Source organism: Hippoglossus stenolepis, chromosome 22, assembly GCF_022539355.2.
Source record: "Hippoglossus stenolepis isolate QCI-W04-F060 chromosome 22, HSTE1.2, whole genome shotgun sequence".
In the NCBI taxonomy this organism is placed as follows: Eukaryota; Metazoa; Chordata; class Actinopteri; order Pleuronectiformes; family Pleuronectidae; genus Hippoglossus; species Hippoglossus stenolepis.
The window spans coordinates 10,139,671-10,159,481 of record NC_061504.1 but is presented as its reverse complement, the minus strand read 5'-3'; the positions used below and the strand labels follow the sequence as shown (position 1 = coordinate 10,159,481).

Genomic DNA, 19,811 nt, shown 5'->3' with positions numbered 1-19,811 from the left:
AGCTAATCTAACAGTCCCCAGACTGCTGCATTAACCAAAATGTCAAACTGTTCGTATGTATTTGTGCAACATTTTAAGCACAATATGAACAGGACAGATAGTCGCCTCAATGAGGGAACAAGGAAATCGAGGCCTTAGAAGGGATTTGTACAACAGCAACAATAATAAAATATTAGATTATACATATATGAATAGAGCGCATGAATCCATGCCTCTCCAACACTGCAAACAAAAACATTTTAAGCTTCACAGAGGCAGGATCTGCTGCAGCATTATTGGATTACATTGCATCAGACCGCGATGTGCACCTCATAAATTGGTAACTCGGCATGTGGGCTCTTCATTAATCCTCCGCCTCCCTCACACCTCCTCTATCTGTTCTGGAGACTCCAATAACGTGTTGCCTCGCGTCGGCCGGCCAAGGACTTTGATTCATTTCAACTTCTACATAATCTCTCCCCCTCTGTCTTGATATCTTTCCTCCTTGGTGTCCCTCCAGGAGTCAATTACCTAATAGGGAGCGCTGACAGGGAGCAGATGAGGATATCCTCACCTGCCTAATGGCATAAACTTGTTGCCCGCTGGGATCAGGAGTGAGGGAACATGAGTGTATTTCACTTTCAGAGTCTGGACTCTTCCCTAATGTGATCTATCTGACTTTGAACACACACACACACACACACACACACACACACACACACACACACACACACACACACACACACACACACACACACACACACACACACACACACACACACACACACACACACACACACACACACACACACACACACACACACCTTAAGTCTGCAGAGTGACGTCATAACATGGCATCAGTGAATTTGTCTATCATCTTCACACACTCTTACCGTCCACAGAAGCCCGTTTGGGAAGTATCGTGATGGCGCCCTCGGACACCCTCTCCTGGCCAATCACAGGAGAGATTTTGGACCCCCAGCTGTCTGAACCCACCCACAGGAAGTGGCCCGTCTGGTTGTTCTTTTTAGCTGCATCCAAAACTCGTCTGTTTGAGTAAACAAAAAAAACTGTCAAATGCAAAAGGGTTGATGGCTGCTGGGTGCCTCAGACTTTACAATGTTGTTTTGAAGTTGCCTGGAGGAAGAGTGAACTCCTCCTCTTTCTCAGCAACTGTCACATTGGCTCAGGAGCAGAAGCTAAATGATTAGACAGGAAAATATTAAGAAACACTTGATTAAGCGAGGATTCATATTTAATGCAACAGCTGCAGCTGACTTATTTGCTAGAGGACAAATTCTAAATAATTGCTTTTTCCATTATATCTCAATACACCTGTGCTTTAACATCTGTGACAGTATTGCTATCTCGCTATTATTGTCACTTGGCCATTATCATTAAAAGTAAAACAAAACAAATGTCACAGATTGTGTCACTGAGCCAAAGTAAAACTGGGAGCAGCAGAGACAGTGTGGTCAGTGGGGGTGGGGCTCTCATTTAAAGTGCACAGCGCGTACCGTATGTCGTCCTCATTAGCGAACATGATGACGGCCCTGGCGTTGGAGGTCTCCAGCAGGCGTCGGATGATCTTGTCAAACTCGCCCGTTCGGGGCTCCCTGGGGATCTTCAAGGACTGGGCGATACACACACCACCTGAAACAGAGAGGGACAGAATTTATCCTCTGGTTATCGTCAGTAATTATTTTGTATTCACTCATTTTCAGTCGCTCTCTTTTGAGTTGGCTGAAAAGGGACAAGTTTAGCACAAGAAGCGTTTCAACAGACTTTGGGGGCTATCAACCTTAACCAAACAAGATGTCAACCATTGCAGGCACATAAATGATAGTAAATAGTAGGTGCCAACTAGCGAGTGGAAAGGGGCCTTGTTAGGTGGGTTTTTGTCCATTGTCTCATTGCAGTCATCTTTGCTAGGCAATGTCATTACTGTGGACTATTGGATTCAGACGTTCTTGCCCCCCCCTCCCCTTCAGCAATGTCACCCCTGTCTATTGCTCATAGCACCGACAGTCATCTTTAAATATCTATGAGAAGAAATCCGAGACAAAATATGAAGTACTGACAAAGTTTGTTTTGGTCGAATACCAAAACACCAAGGCAAGAGCTTTAAAAACTATATTTTAAATACACTAGGGATCATAAATCATCACATTAAACATTCATGGCACAAAAGTCAGATTATAAAGCACAGATTTATAGAGTTGGAGATAAGGTCTGAAAAAAAAAGATACAACAGGAGCTACAAAGGAATTAAAGCAAAGAAAGAAAATGATGGAAAATGGAGAAAGAGGAGGGGATGCATAGTGAGGAGTAAAGAAGAGATAAAAAGAGACAGCGAGGGACTACAGAAGTGATGGTAGAGGAAGGGGGTGTTGACTTCAAGAGAGAAAACAAGGAGGGAAGACGGATAGGGCGACACCGATGAATCAACACCACGTCACTGTGTTCAGTGTTCGTGAGGAAATATCCTCTGTGTCGCACTCATTCATTTCCTCTTGTTCAGGAGGGAAGAGCATCACAGAAACGTTACTTCATCTAAACCTGGATAATGGAGAAGCGGATTTTTAACTTGTTCTCTCTATCTTTCTCTCTCTCTACTTCTGTGTAGGACACTCCGCCTCCGCCTCTTTCTCCTCTTCTGTCCACTACTCCCTCCCTCTCTCTCTACTAGTCGCTGTTCTCTCTCTCCAATTTTGTCCACTACTCCGTCCCTCTCTTTCTCGAGTACTCTCTATTCTCTCCATCTCTATTTGTCCACTATTTTCTCTCTCTCCCTCTCCCCCTCTCTAGTACTCTATTCTCTCTCTCTCTAGCTTGTCCACAATTCACTCTCTCTCCCTCTCGCTCTCTCTAATACTTTCTATCCCCCCCTTTGTACTTCTATTCTTTCTCTAACACCTCATGTTTAGCCATGGAAACATAGAAACACACACACACACACACACAGTCCCTCACTGTTTGGCACTAATCCAGAATTTATAATTAAGCTGTATACTGACATTTAGCTCTTTATTAGATCATTAGCTTCACTCAAGGTGTGTGTGTGTGTGTGTGTGTGTGTGTCAGTATGAAAGATTGTGTCATTGTTCTAAATCCCATCTGTAATGTCAGTGCACAACGTATGATCGACAGCATGTACCCAGTGTTTGTTTTGTCATTTTTCTTATATATGTGTGTGTGAGTGAGTGTGAATGATGTCCCCTTTCTCTCCCTGCCTGTTCCAGCCCATTTATTGAACATCTGTACAGTCTGTCGCTTTCACTATATTACACCCCTTAATCTCACACACACACACACACACACAAGCCTCCGTACGCACACAGACACGCACAGCAGTGTGCATGACTGCTAAAACAAATACTCATTAGCCTCAAATTAAAAGCCTCTCAAGGATAATCACCAAAGTGGTAAACTCTGCACAGACACCCTACACACACAAGACACGTGGAAGTTCAGAACACTTCCTCAAGGATAATCACAAACTCCACATGCACTGTTGGAGACGTGCACACGGATGGCAGATGATGAGGAAACATGGCATACGGTATGAACACGTACACAAGTGCTGATGTTTGCATTGCTCTGCGTTGTCCTTGGAGCGGTGTAAGAGTGATTAAATCATCATTTGTTTCATAGCCTCTCGCCCGTCATCAATAAATGTCCCAGAGGAGAAGAGACATCCCAGATAAAGACAATATCAAATTATGTCTGGGAGTTTATGTGCAGGCATTTAGCCACACACACATACAGATACACACCCACGTCTGACTGTAAAGGTCTCAGCCAAATTCACTGCTGCTCCTAAAACACTTTGTTGGTGCCAAAAACGCAGCTTGTTAAAAGCGAACATTAGTTATTAGTGAGCACCTTCGCTCCCCCGCTGACAAAGAAAGCTCTGAGGGGCGGTCATGAGAAACATTTACTTCTTATACTTCTTTTCTCTCTTTCTTTTTTTGTTCTTATCAGTCTCAGAAGTCCTGCAGGAAGCAGCTTTGTTAAACAAAAAGGGGCTTTGGTAGCGGGAGTTTCAACATCAAAACCATCAAACACCACAAAACAAAAAAAGAAAATGCAAAGAAAAACTTGTACACAATATACGTGAGCTATTTCTGAGGCCAGTGCCTGTTTGTTGTCTGTGGAGACGGAGTGAAAAGCTCCTGGTATAGCTGCTTTCAGACATGCACAGAACACTATCATTGACTGTTGACTGCAAGATCAGTATATAACTGAAACCTCAAGTTGCAAAAACATTTTATATGATTGTCCAGGCCCTCCCTCAACCCTCTTCCCACCCCATCTTCCCTCTACTAACCACCAGGGTAGTAATACATACACAGACAGAGCCTATTTCAACAGAAGATCTGCTAAATTACATATCAAATCCCTCCACTTTGTGCTTGGTCATGCATCATTTAAACTATAGTTCCGAGCAAGAAATGTCCAATATGGTCCAAAGCCAGTGAGGAGTACAAATGTCACAATGTGGTTTCATACATTGGACTACACAGAAACCTCTTAGCTGTAGCTGGGCCATGTGGCACAGATTGTTCTTGCTTTACCTCGAAGGAAAAGGTGAGAGTCATCATTTAGGAGACAAGCCGCAAGCTAGGAAGTTGTACCCCTATTCATTCTGCAACAGTCCACAGAGCAGACACCCCCGGACATTCACACATACAGGAGGTTACACGTGAGGACAAAAGGAGCAATATGGGTCAGGCACCAATCCCATCTGATGGTGACTTCTTGGTGTTTTCAATGTTCAACCGTTACAAGTGGACCCACGTCACTGCTCAGTGATCTGCCGGCTCACAATGTGGCTGATAGTGTAAAAAAACGGGATAATTGGTTATTTAGTAACATCACACCCTGGGCATGCCGACGAGACACCAGTCAGAAATTCTCTTTATTCATCTCAGATAAAAAGAATGGCTTCAGCCGTTACTGGATCACAGGAGTAGCCAGCGCATTACATAATTCACCCATTCCAGCACGCTTGTGTCTAAATGGCTAACTGCATTACGGGCACTGCAATTGCAAGGGCAGCGACACACTGAGCTCTCTGTTTATCTCTAATAACTCGATTATTGAGGCTTCACTGTGATATAGAATGGGACTGAATCCTAATGCCTTGGTCTATTCAGATGTGTGACTTGTTTTTGTGCGTCTAAGTGTGTAGGAGGGAATATCTGTGTGTGCGTAAATGCCAGTTTTTGTGGCAGCCCATGTGCTGAAGTGCTACAGATTAGCACTAATTTATGTGTGTGCGTGCATTTTCGTCAGCCTATCCCCTCTGCAAAAATTGCGATGATGAATTTGACGTTAAGTGCGTCCATCGCTTCCGCGGATGAAACCCCCTCATAGTCGTAATTAACTCCATCCTGTTGCGAGATTAAATTCACTACGTTTCAGGACAGGAAACGCCGCTGTCTCAACGTCTAATTAACAATCTGCTTCCCTCCCACACGCTCCTCTCGCTGCACCATTTCATCTGTTAACTAAAAGAGACATGACGGGGGGAGAAAAGAGGAAGAGTTACTCTCCCAATTTGGATCTTACTTCTGTCATCTTTCTTTTCACCTTCAGCTAGTAAAAGTTTTCAGGGACTTTTCAGGCAGGTCACAGTTATCATAGTCCAATATTTCCTCAGAACAATAATAGCACCAATCTCTTTCAAAAAAATTATCATATCAAGAGAAACTAATGGCTGCTAACCCTAACCCTTCATAATTAGTGCTGGAAATCAACTATGCATTGAGGCTTAAGCTGTAACTAAGACACCTGAATCCTGTAGCATCTCATTTCTGCATCTGTTTTCACCCACTGTAAAAAGCCCTCCTTTACAACATCTGTTCTGTTTTTTCTCCTCTTTGTTTCCTTACTCCATCTTCAACTTAGCATACGTCCACATTGATATGTAGTTATCGAGAGCCTAAAATGGAGAAGTTTGGAAACGCTGTTGGCCCCGGTTTTATTTTGAAAACTCTCTGTGGCTATGTTGTTGTATCAAAAATGGAAATGATGATTCTGATTCCTGATTGGTTCTTATCAGTCCCAACTTGACTACAACCTTTGAATGCAAAAAGGTCTGAGGTCTGATCCCTACCACCACATGCTGGCTCTTAGTCTTCTTGTAAAGTTCTTTATTTGAGATCATTTTATTCCAGAAGACTCATATTTTCCTGACGCATCCATTGCTGAAGGCGTTGATGTTGTTCATGTCACCTTTAACTATGCTCCAGCATTCCAGGCCACAAAGGATAACAGGTTTGATGTTGCTGTTGTAGAGTCTGACCTTTGTTCTCCCTCATCTTACTTTTCACCATTCTTGTTTTCTCGTTCGTAGTATTTTCTGTAACTAAGCAACCAACTGCAGAGTGGACAATCTGCTTCCTGTTAACATGTGCCCAGTGTGCGTAGAGACCTAAAACGCTCATGTGGTTGGGGACTGTTTTCATTTTAAAACTTTAGTTTGGATGTAGCCTAACACTTTTACATTTGGCTGCAGCAAACGGTTTAAAGCAACGTCTCCAACAGGAGTCGCTTGCATCAGCTCATCAATCATAGAGGCACTGACCCTCTATGCAACACTGCAGGAGTCCGACACACACACACACACACACACTCATCGTGTAATGTATTTATAGAAGCATTACAGCGTGGACACACACCGACATCGATGTGGATTCTCGCAAAGCGGAACGAGTAATGAGTGTAACTTTAAAGTGTGTCTCTGTGCCTGCATGCATATTTCTGTTAGATGTCAGAGTGTAGGAGAATGAAGGAAAGGTGGTGAAATCAAAAACCTTTCCTTTAATGACTCTTCCATTAAACATACCCGAACCCTCCTCACGTCTTTCCACACACACACACACACACACACACACACACACACACACACACACACACACACACACACACACACACACACACACACACACACACACACACACACACACACACACACACACACACACACACACACACACACACACACACACACACACACGACTTGTCAGTTGTTTCTATTAACATTAAATAAGCTTGGACCAAATTTGAGCTTCTGTGCGCCCAGCAAATCCACACGGAGGAAATTAATTTCGTTCTCCGGCTTAGCATGCATTTCTTTGATAAAAAAAAAATAACACCCACTGCAGTCAGCCCCCACAAGAATACCTGCCAGTGGACTGTTACTATTGAAGAACTCTCCAGCACAAATAATACACGGCGCACACAAACGCACTGGTTTTGACACACTTTTCTTTCCCTTGCAAACCTCATTAGCGCTGCTTTAAAATTAAAAGTTGCCCTCTGCTTCTCTATGCTTTGTTCATGGCTCGGGGGCAGTGCATCGTGGGCCTTTGAAGTCATTTGTGTGTGCGTGCGTGTGTGATTGCGCACGTGTGTTGCTGCTCAAGCGTGTTTTTGTGAGTCTGTCTGTGCTCACCAGTGAACTGCGCGCTCTCCATTAACACATGCTGGATTTTTTTTCTTTCTCCTTTGCTTGTGTGTGGATTAAGTGGTGCGGTAAATATTAGCGTTCTGCATTTTTTCGCTCCGAGTTGAAGTTTCTCCCCGGGCTTGCTAATGAATCATTGACAACACCCACGGAACCGCTGTCCCAGGAAATTCACCTCCGCCCATTAAAATATGCCTGGAAGGAAGCGGGCCTTCGAGCTTCCATTGGGCTTGAAAATTTAGGTCGGTCCAATAACCTGAACCCCCCCCCCAACCAAAAAAAGATGCTGTTCAGACCTGAGTTCAGCTCGAGGAGGAAAAAGCTTTTGTGAGTCCCTGACAATCTAAAGCCTGAAATTGCTCATAATATGCTGATAATGAAAAACCGATAAGGGTAGGAGAGAAAAAATGGGCAAAAGTTGTTTCAGTTTACAGAAATTGAAAAGCTTTTGGTAAATGTTTGCACAGTGTGAATGCAATTATGAGTGAAAGTCTCCGCAGCGCTGTGAGTTATCGGAGTAGTTTGCAAAAGCGAATGGGTGTATTGGATATTTGTAATGATCTACTGTGCACACAATAAAACCTTTCAAGTGGTGCTCACACGAAATACAATAATTTGTGTTGTCTATCTAAAAAGCTAATTCGCAGCCTTGCCTCAGTATATTGTTGTAGAGTTTAATAATACGGTGGCAGCTGCTGGAGTTATCCCTCGGGCTGTGGAGACGTTATTTTAATTCAAGACGCTGCAGAAATCATGCAGTGGTACTCGCTGTAATAGAGTAAATCCCATAGTTACATTCAACTGGCTCAGTCAAAGAGGAGATGATCAGACAAGATACAACAAAATACACTTTAGGTGGAGTTTGCATCTTTTCAACATGTTTTCTCCGGCTTCCTGACACAGGCCAAAGACATGCAGATTGGGATTAGGTTGATTTATGGGTGGGCATGTGGAGGGAGAGAAGGATAGATGGATGGAGGGATGGAGGGAGGGAGGGATGGATGAACGTGTGGAGGGAGGGAAGGATGAACGTGCTGAGGGAGGGAAGGAAGGATGGATGGATGGATGAGTGGATGGATGGATGGAGGATGGATGAATGTGTGGAGGGAGGGAAGGATGGAGATGGAGGGATAGATGGATGGATGGAGGGAGGGCTGGATGATTTTCAAACTTTCCAGCTCGTCTACATTTTACTTTAACGCAATTATTTAGCATTTATAAGCCGTATACAGACGTTTACTAAATAGGTTACAAGACTCTATATCGTAGTTGTTTTGTAATTAGTGTGTCTATTAAAGCATTTGTCAACACCTACTAAATATGTTACAAACTTTTAAATGCTTAACAAGGAGCATGGTACAGTTATCCCTCATGCCTTAGCACCGAGGTTGATGAGGATCAGTATTAAGAGTTGTCACTATGACAGCTGTAAATTTGACTAAATTTGAATGTCCCTATAATTGAGCTCTGTTGGGTAAAGTTTCAGGCTGCTACCTGTGCAGAATAATTGCTTCCAAAAGCAGGACTTATTCTGCAGCTACACTCTCGAGCTGCAAGGCTTTCCAGGACACAGGTATCTGAACTTGGACAGAGCACAGTGGACGTTGACCCGACACAGACGTTATTCCTCTGCGTGATCAAGTGTATGTGCTGCAGAGACAGAGATACAGAGGAGAGGATTCGGAGGTTCGAGTACAGGGAGCGAGAGACGGAGAAAGACAATAAAAAGATACCACACGGGAGAAAAAGAGTAAGAGAGCAAGAGAGGAAGAGAGACAGTGAGAGACAGGAGATCTCGGCCTTTTGACATCTCACTTCCCATACCACCCAATGCAAGCTGGGGATGAGGAATGTCTGTGTGTGTCTGTGTGTGTGTGTGTGTGTGAGAAAGTTGGGGTGCAGAGGGCGTGAGGTCTGTCTTCACCACAGGAGTCAGGTAGTCTAGCTGAAGTCAGCACTTGTTCAAGTCTTAGGGGAGACAGGTGGACACCTACTGAATGTAGCATAGTGTGTGTGTGTGTGTGTGTGTGTGTGTGTGTGTGTGTGTGTGTGTGTGTGTGTGTGTGTGTGTGTGTGTGTGTGTGTGTGTGTGTGTGTGTGTGTGTGTGTGTGTGTGTGTGTGTTTGTGCGACTGAGAGAAGACAACCTGTTTACGCGTGTGGGTGTGTATTCTTGTCTCAATATAATTGTGAGGGCCAACTCTGGTTCAAACACTTTGTTGTTGTTCAGAGTTTGGCTGCTCCTCACAACTTCAGAGGGCTGTTAGAGGGTTTTAGGGTTTGAATTAAATTGCAGTCCTCCAGAGGCCAGCATTTTCTGTGGTCCAACCAGACTGTATATAACGATGGACGACATGACAGCTTCCCAAAAGTGAAGCCGAATCATCTTGATTGCCCCCTGGTGTCTGGCTGTAATATAGGTTACAAACCCTGCCTCCTCCATGTTAGTGGAATGGATGGAAACTAAACTAAAAAGTTGAAGTACACAGTTAAGATTTTCTCTCAAAGATGGTTTCTGTCGTTTTAGGTAGTTGTTATTACCATGATTCTTCAAGTGTTCATTTTTCTGGTAAGTTTGCTCTGAATTTGCTATGATTGACAGCTAAGTGTCGGTGGGAACTGCTTACAACATGGGATGTTTTAGCTTCATTTTTGTAAAACAGGCAGAAGTGGAGATGTGCCGTCTATCTTTATATACAGGAGTCTATGAGTCACTCCACTTCAGTCTTTCATACTTGCAGAAAATATCTGTTCACTCAGGCAATGCATGAGTCTGTGTCATCCATACAAGTTTGTGTAAAACACAAGTGACAAGCTCCCTCCTTGAGAATCGATGCTTGAGTGCAGAGGGAAAAGAGATAAAGCGAGAGTGGACGTTATGCAGATAAATTAGCATGTTCCAGATGTGACTGTGTGGTCTCAGGAAATACAGAGAGTGCACACTGCCTCTCATATCTCTTCAGTATCAGTGCTATGGTGTGGGCCGACAAGTGCAACTTCATCCCCAATACTTCCAATCTATTTGATAGATCCCACTGCTTTCTGCTGGACTGTGGGAGGCCGGAGGTAAGATCCACATGGGTGGCGAGGAGCCCGAAGAAACGGGATGGAATGAAGGACAGAAGGGTGAGAGGGAGGAAAGATGGAGAGGGAGATAGAGGAAAACGGAGAGGAATCAGAAGGCTGCGAGGAAGAAATGGAAAAGGATGGAAAGATGTTGGGGCGTGAGGCGAGGGAGGAGGGAGATAAGCAAAGGGATGATTGGATGTCAGGCCACAGATAAAAAGCACAAGGTCAACGTAAAGCTCGGAGATGACAAAGAGAGGACATGTCCACTTCTGTCTGCGACTTTCTCATCCCACCTCAATCTCTCTCTCTCTCTAAGACATCGGAGTGTCGGATTATCTTTCTTCTTCTCTACTGTTGTCGACACTCACTCTCTCGTTCCCTGAGAGAAGAATTTTCTTTCATTTTTATGGCATTTTTTTCTCCAGTCTCTCACTCTTACACACACACAGACACACTATCTGACAGTAATCAGACATCCAATTACAGCAGTGCCCTCAGACTAGTTCCATGTGTGTACATGTGAGCGTGAGCGTGAGCGCACACACACACACACAAATAGAGTGTCAGATCCCTGCTGATGCCTGTTACTCCCCAAGCTGGGATGCCCTGCTGTCCTCCGGTCCATGTCTTATCTGGGGATAAAGCATCTCTCACATACACGCACACACAAACTCACACACACGTTTTGCAAACATACCATATATCATCAAGCAGAGGGACACACACACACACGCAAGGGGACTACACACTTACACATACACACATCCTAGTTCACACACAGTCACAGTGGGGAAGAACAGGGATCCTACCGAGGATACGTGGTTCCATCACCCCTACTGAGCTGCTCACACACCTGACGCATGAATGGAAACTCAAAATGTTGACCTTTACCGTGACCTTTCTGACCGCCGAACATATCAAGATGGGAGAAGATAGGGAAAAATATCTGAAAGTACTCATCATACATTAAAGGCTCAGAGCTCATGGGTTTTAGCATCAAGGGTGATCAGCCTTCATTAGGCAGAATCAATGTTATTGATAATCAAGTGGGTGCAATTCTAGGTTTGAACTTTTCACATTAGAAACTAGACACACAGTAGAGCACATTGTTCTTCCTTGGGTCACGCCCCACCCCTCAAAGTTTATGGAAATTATTTCAGTAGTTTTTGCGTAATCCTGCTAACTAACTAAAAAAAATCAGCATGGGAAAAAAAAGTGTTTTGAAAATACCAAATGTGCTTTTTTATTGCTTTAGAGATTTTGTTATGTTTTTTATGTTAAATTTATGGCAATATCTTATGTTGTTGGATTATACAAATGTTTGACACGGACACTAAAATGAAACCAACAAGAGTCTGAGAGTTATATTTATAGTAGTTTACAGTCTCTTACGAAAATTAGAAAGTATGAAGCATCAATTGCGACGAAAAATGTCTATCTGTATTTTATACAAGTTGTGGTAAATGTTTTTGGATCATTGGAGACACTGGCAGGACAAGTGACACTATGGGAGCCGCCACACTCAAGGTTTTTAATGGGAAACACTATCAGCATGAATTATATTGTCTCCATGTGATATTGTCCACATCTCCTTTGAAAATACATCATTATAACTCATAATACCGATATACCGCCAAGCTCTGTGAAGTTTGCTAGTAAGAAAGAAACCCATACAGCTGCTGCACTTTGCACATGCTCTGTACGCAGAAGCTAATGGAGCCTGGTTTCTGCATCTGGTAAATAATTCTGCAGGCAGTTTTCCCCAACAGCTCCAGACAATCATTCTCACAATAATCGGGCATCCACAAATCATCCAGCCTGGCTCAAACACACAAAACACACCAGAAACCCAATCCAGAGCAGTTGTGTTTGGCTACACACCGGGGCGCACACAATTAGTTTGACAGTTTATCGTCGCCAAATCAACAAAATCAGTTACCCAGTGGTACACAAAGAGCCGACGGCGCAATGGAAATTGTGCATCAGCAAGTTAATCATTCATAAGTAAGAATTGCGGCGTTGAACGGAATACGCACTCGCACATACATGTGCATTACATATTCAATTGTAAAGTTCCATACACACACGGCCGGCCAATCAGACGGCCAATAGAAACTTCAGCCAGGAATTTGTTCCTATTAGAATCTAATGAGCAGAATTTATGGTTTTTGAATTGCAAAGACCAACAGGCTTATTGGTGCTGATAGCATCTGTGGTGGCAGACATGACACACGAACGGCAATGAAAAGCAGAATCTCGGCCATCTGTGAATACATTATGTGTGTATGTGTGTTTCTGCATATGTGTCACTGTGTGGGTTCACTGCAACAGGCGCTCGCACCCGATGCCGGCGCAGGCTATTGTGCGCTACGCTAATGAATTGCCACAGTTAGATGGATGGAATGGTAACGCTGTGTGAGCTTTTCAAATACCGCCAAGGACTTTCTCTCCTTTTTTTCCCCTAACAATGATGAATGTATGCAAGCGGGCGGGGGGGCTTGCAAACATACATCTATGGGGGTGGGATTTTTTTTCCCATATGCATCTAAAATTATTTAATCTTCTGGTTTTGCAGGTTTATGTGTGACTCCATTCAGTTGCGGAATAAAATCCATTTGCCTCCATTTCTGAAGTTCGTCATCACTGTGTGTATTTTTTAAGCTGCTTTAAAACATGTACTGAACTCTGGATAATTTCCTGACATTCTACGGAGGAGCTGTATGTGAGAACCTGGAGCTTCTCCTCCCAGCCCCATATAGTAATATAGTAAAAACCCATTGTAATAAAAAAGCAGGAGATCTCCTGCAGAATTCAGTGTGAGTGAGTGGGCGTGTTGATGACGTTTGTAGCACTTGATGGACGCAAAACTAAAAAGAACAATGGAGGAATACAAATATCTATTTCATCAGTGAAAGTCAAACTCTGAGTTAAGGTCAGGATTGTGTCTCTGCATTTACTGAATGAACTTTGCCCGCGTAAAGAATAACTTTTCTTTAAAGTAAGTAAAGTACGTCTTGAGTTAATCTCAGATTTCAACTTCTCACCTGCTTAACACTTAAATACCCTTTAATCCTTCGAATGACCTGTGTAAGAACAACCTACTCCCTTTTAATATTTAGTCAAAAAACTGTTTGGTCATCCTGATGAATTCCCTTTGAAGTTGGGGCACCACTGGAATAATCCTTTTAGAAACTTTGATTGATTTATTAATATCAGACCACAATGAAATATTAAAAAGAACAGAAAACCGGTTGGCTTTTGACCACTCAGGACAGATTCTAAAAAGAGATATCTCTAATTGAACATTTTAATTCATTTGCTTTGAAAATAATTTAATCAGTGTGTTATCAAACTGAATTATTAAGGGGATAAACCTGTCGGCTATCAAACAATTAAATTGCGTGATTTTTTCCAGTGATAGTAAAAAATTATTTAAATATCAGCCTCAGCAACATTCTGTGATCTTCATCCAAATGGATCCAGGACAATTAGCTGTTTTCTCCACAGAGAATGCCTTATTCTTTGGCCAGGTGCTGTGGATGCACTATAAAGTTGGCCAGCGCCGCCTCATGCATAGATTTCACCAGATCAATACGCCGTGCACATGAAGAATTCTTCAGGTATTGACGTGCGCTCCTTTGGCCTAGGGCTCTTCTTCTTGCAGCATCAATAGAAACAGCGTTTGCTGCCAAAAGCTTAAACGACAAGATAAAAAAAAAAAAAACTTAAGATGGACTTTCAGACGGACTCCACTGTAGATGAGTAGGATGGCTCCATTTTGGTGAGGCTTTCCGCTGGGGAAGTGACATTTCCGACAGACACAGAGGTTGTTCTCTTGTCAGCCAGCTTCTGTGACTTAATCGCTGAACTTGACTGCACTTACGTAGGCGGAGAGCTAAAGCAGGGGAGTGTGAGCAGTGATAAAGCACCAGAGTTGATAACAGTGTTAAAGAGGATGGTGATTCGAGGTGAGCAAAGAGAACTCGCTCAGGCCATTAGCACATTGAATGAGCTGCACTGGAAGGAGAAGAGGTGACGCTCATGCTCGGGAAGAGGGATGGTTGATAGTTTGCAGGTTTATGCAAAAACAACTTAAACAATTTCCATGAGATTTTGTGGAGGGGTGGGGAATGATCCAAGGAAGAGTTTCATTCTCTTTAACATTGCAACATTTTGTTGATTTCACAGAAAAAAAAAAAGTAATACATGTTTGTGAATGTGAGGTTACATTAGAGGACTGTTGGGCCTTGGTGGAGGTTAACACCCTCTGAATTCCATTCTATTAATTTGACTGTGTTATGTGGACTTTTGCAAATAGTTAATTACCGTAGACTGCAGATAAAGATGAACTATACGTCTTTCCCAGCTCCCGTTGTAGAAAAATATATCCCAAATATGGGTTTTGCCATCTTTGAAATCAGTGATCGTGGTAAAGAGTTGTGTTATCGAGGCGATAAACAGGCTGAACCAATCGTAAGTCAGTCTCAGCTGCCAATTGAAACAAGCTATACCTAAAAAGACAGAAACCATTATTTGATGCTTACATAGATTTTTAGATTTGGTCCAGGTCCCTTCCACTAACATGAGGAGGTTTACCTTTACTGCAGCCAGCCACCGGGGAGCGATCAAGAAGATTTTGGCTTCCCTTAGGTTGCTGTCATGTCGGCCAACTTTATACACAGTCTATTCTGTTCAATGCCAGCAGAAGCAACTGGTGTGCAATAATGTACAACAGGATAATAATAATGCAGCAGATTTAGAAAGCACCGCAACAGTCCATTAAATCCAGTGTGTATGTATTTATATATGTCCAGTATCCCATAGATTTGTTCTGCACAGCTTGGATATACTATACACGTTTCTGAGGTTTGCTCTTTGCCTTCCACCTCATGTGATGAACAGCATCACCCTGCCCACCATTCATAACTCTCCCTCCATCTTTATCAATTTAAGTGACGGCAGCTAACGGGGGTCAAACACGTCGCTCTCCCTCCCAGCGTCTCCCTTTCTGTATCATTATTTCTCTCCCTCCCAACTCTCCCCAGCTCCTCCTCCTCGGCTCCCAGGGAGGGATCGATAACATGTTGTGTGTCTCTGCCATTTATTGAGTCTTCATCCGTCCCTCCGTCTCCGCCCCCTCCCGTGCAATCAGCATCACACTGCACATCCACTACCTCACTCATCCCTCCCTCAGCATGCATCACCTCCTCTTCCCCCCCGTCCTGCCAAGAAGTCGGTACATGATCTATGAGCCTGTTTATCCATGCTCTGACTTTCTGTCTACTCTTTATACTGTGAGCAGCAGGCTTTGTTGTGCACCCTCTCTCTCTCTCTCTCTTTTCCCTTGCCCTCCCTCTGCGCTCTCAATTACACTTCCCACAACAGAAGTCAACAGTGAGCGTGTGTGTGTGTGTGTGTGTGTGTGTGTGTGTGTGTGTGTGTGTGTGTGTGTGTGTGTGTGTGTGTGTGTGTGTGAGAGAGAGAGAGAAAGCCTCCAATAGACGTCGTCTGCTTCAATCTACCCATCTAATCATGGCCATGTAGAAAACACTGGCTCTTCATTCACTTGGCTGTAGAAACAGCAGTCGGGACATGCATTGGAAAACATGTCGCCCATTAGGCTAAAACTGAGGTGGCACTTTTCCCCGAGCACTGAGCCTCCGCTGAGCATCGACTCAAGATGAAAGAGTTTATGTCACACTAGTTACGCTCAACTGAGGCTTCACCCAAATAGCTGCTCATTTACTCTGTGGTTCCATTTCTTCATATTACTTGTGAGGTAGATGTTGAGCTCAACTTTTCGTCAGGCAGCAGCCAATCAAATCACGTCACCATCAAGAGTTGACGCAATGCATTAATACCAATATGATCGTAAACTACTCCTATTAAGTAATTAAGACAGAACAATTATAGTCCTAATAACACAAAATATAAAAATTAGAATTTACAAAATAAAATGCACAGTAATTAAATATGAATCTCTAAAAGGTTGAACATTGTCAATGTAATTGCACTGGTAGTGTGAGTTTTTGTGTGTGTGTGTGAGTCTGTGTGTTGAATGTTTTATGCACTTGTTGAAAATTACACAGGGATGTTATTTGTTCAGGAGCCATTGAGCTAAACAACTTAAAAACACGCGGTTCCTATGGTAAACACCTGACTATGAAGAGAGGTAAAGATATAGAAATATAGAAAAACACACGTAGACGCACACTGAGGCACAGATTCAGTGGCCTCACCCACAACTCAGAACAGTGAGTTGTGGAAAAGGGCAGTGAGACCTGTTGAAAAAGGTTAGAGAGACAGAGGAGAGTCTATTGGCATTTACTAAGCACTTAATACTGTGAGTGTGTCACTAACAAACAGTGACAGAGGACAGGAATATTCTCTGGGTAAATAACCACACACAAACATGCACAGAATATGTATTAAAAAATAAGCCTGACAGAAATCACACAACCAGATACACACACACACACACACAGAGAAGAGAAGAGAAAGAAGAAGAAGAAAGGAAAATAATAAAACAGAATAGATAAGAAAAGAAAGAAGAGGAGAGACGAGAAGTAGAAGGAGGAGAAGAAAGGAAAAGAACAAAAAAACTGAAAAGAAAAGGAAGAAGAGAAGAGAAAGAAGATGAGGAGGAGAAAGAAAATCATTAGCGCTCGTCTCCAGCCATGAATTCAGGACTTTCTCTTTTTCATGATTTGAATAACGTTGTCATGGAAGTGAACATTCCAATTATGCGGTTGTAAAACTTACTCTGGTTTATTTGAGGATATTGAGCCAACATTTTGAAAAGCTTCCACCAGCTGGTAGTTTCCCTGGAGACCGTAAAATAAAGGAAATATAAAAAAATCTCGGAAAAAAGCATTGCCGTGCCTCCACATTTCAAACACATGCACGAAACACACTATTCGATTTCCTAGCAGATCAGACTGGCTTTTCTCCCGGATCGTTCTATCCATCGGTTTGTCATGCTTGCACAGGTCACACCAGAGCAACGAATACACACAATCATAGTGTGTGTGTGTGTCTGTTGAAAGAAAATTGACACTGGGGGTCGGGAACAGGAAGCAGTGTTTGCTTTGTGTGTCAAACATAATAAAGGACATTATGAGTGAACGCTTCACTGAGACGATTTGTCAGACTCACTGAGACACGTCATGATCAACCCGGACCCACCACAGTCAGGATCAAGTCCAATGGCTCCTGCTCTGTCATTAAAGTCGCAGCTAATAACATCCCAGAAAATACGGAGGAGTGCGAGCGCAGCGTCGTTGATGGTTTCCAGGATTTCTCGGAGACAAACAATTGAAAATACTCACCAGTTTTTAAAAAAACGTAATTCTCTTGAATTGATTAATTGACTCATCCTGTCAGCTCTCATTAGATCTGTAACCAAGCAAATATTGGCAGATCTACTGCTTATTGGTTACAGCCGTTTCTTGTGATCGTTGCTTTGTTGTTTAACCAAGGAGGTTATGTTTTTGCCCGACTGTTTGCTCGTTGGTTAGTTCGTCGGTCAGCAGAAAAAACACTAATGAACAGATGTTTCTATGTTTTTTCAACAATTTCCCAGGGACTGATTCATGAGTCCTGATGATAAAAAAAATCTGGCATATTAAGGGAACTGATATAAGTCTGTGCAATTTGCAGCAGCTTGATGGACTTTAAGGAGACTGTTGGGCCTCAGCGTAGATATGCTCTACAGTAAATTTAGGAGTGAGTTGTGCACCTACATGCATTGTGAAGGCTGAAGCTGAAGCACATGGTATTAACATGTCTGGGGCCATTTGATCAGTTCTGTGCCGGTGCCCGCTCTCTCCATCTTTCCCTCAGCGAGACTATAAATGAAAGGTGAGGGTTAAGGTGTTTTCTTTTCCCTGCGTTTTGACTAAAGACCATCAGAAATGACCCGTCTCTCTGCTGGGTGCCCTTTGACACCATAATCCACCAGTCCCGAAGAGTGGGACTGATCTGCTCCTCCGTGGGGCCCCCACGCTGCTGAGAGCCAATCAAGTGGCCACATAACACCATTATTTCAGCCTTCGCCTCTGCGGGGATGTCTGTGCCTGTCCATCGATTCGCTCCCTTCTTTAATCGTGCTCTCTATATTCATCTCTTCTCTCTCACTGTCTTCCCCCTGCCTTTCTTTTTTTCGTTTACTCATCCCTCCCTAGCTGCTCCACTCTTTCTCACTTTCTCCCGCCAACAACTTTGGCCATCCGATTCGCTCTGCCTCCATCCTGTCCTCCTTCCATCCCGACCTCGCCACCCCACCCTCCTTTTGGAAACTCTGCATCCATCGACCCATTCCTCGAAGGCCCTTGCGGCCATGGCTCCATAATGAAATCTCAGCAAGCCTTATTGTGTTGATTAGAGCTGTCAGAAAGGAACTAAAATAGGAAAAAATACAGGCAGCAACAGGGGAAACAAGGGCTCAGTGGTGCGGTGCCAATGCCCTTGTTTCAGCTACTGTTTAGCCTTCCTTCCTCACAGAGTCTCTACCTTTCCCTCCTCTCTCTGTCTTCATATCTCGTTCCCAAACACCGCACCTCTCTACTTATCTCTCACTCTCCCTTCCTCCCTGCCTCCGCCTCTCCCCCTCCATCCATTTCAGTGTGAGCAGTTCCTCTTGCAGTTTGTTCGCCAACCTCCTGACCTTGACTTAATGTAGTTCTGTCAAAACACACCCGCCTCTCAAGCCGCTCTGCTGCACCACGTCTCGTAAACACTGCCAAAGAATATTGCTCTGGTGAACAAGTCCGCAACTACATGATCACAAGACGGTGGATTTGTCCTTAAACAGAAAGAGTTGCTTGTAAACGAGGTAGTTTGCCTCTTATTTCCGAAGCATAGAAGTAAATACCCTATACTGCTTGAACACCGAGAAGTAAATTGTAGTAACTGACAGAATACATCTCCTTTAACCACAGTGGTGTTGTGAACCACACTGAGAACCAAGAATCCAACTTAAGCGACTTAAGTTAGTTTTTTTCAGAATTGATGTCCCATCAGGCTTTAACAGCATGGAAGCCAGATTCAATCATTTAGCAGCTCGTTGGGCCGAACCCTGGTTTACTGTGGTGACTTAAGACAAAGCAATAATGGATAGACACTCAACATGTTATCAATACCTCTCAGGTTTGGCTGCAGTACATGGCTTTGACTTTAGCATTAATTCATATACTTGACAACATAGACATTTTATTCAAATATGATATTGTGCTTATTGGGCTTCAGGGAAAATGAGGAATGTGCACAAAGCAAAGGATGTGTGTTTAATG

General features: G+C 43.3%; 1 protein-coding gene across 4 annotated transcripts in view; it reads right to left on the bottom strand.

Annotated features, from left to right (window-relative positions):
* The window catches only part of grm8a (glutamate receptor, metabotropic 8a), a 217,185-nt gene that overhangs the window by 65,888 nt on the left and 131,486 nt on the right, over nucleotides 1–19,811 (bottom strand). For all 4 annotated transcript variants that reach the window (XM_035148145.2, XM_035148147.2, XM_035148149.2 and 1 more), the window contains 2 exons: nucleotides 1,497–1,632; nucleotides 873–1,027 (listed from right to left, as the gene is read on the bottom strand). In XM_035148145.2, coding sequence (XP_035004036.1) covers nucleotides 873–1,027; nucleotides 1,497–1,632 — 291 coding nt within the window. The remainder of the gene's footprint in view (nucleotides 1–872; nucleotides 1,028–1,496; nucleotides 1,633–19,811) is intronic.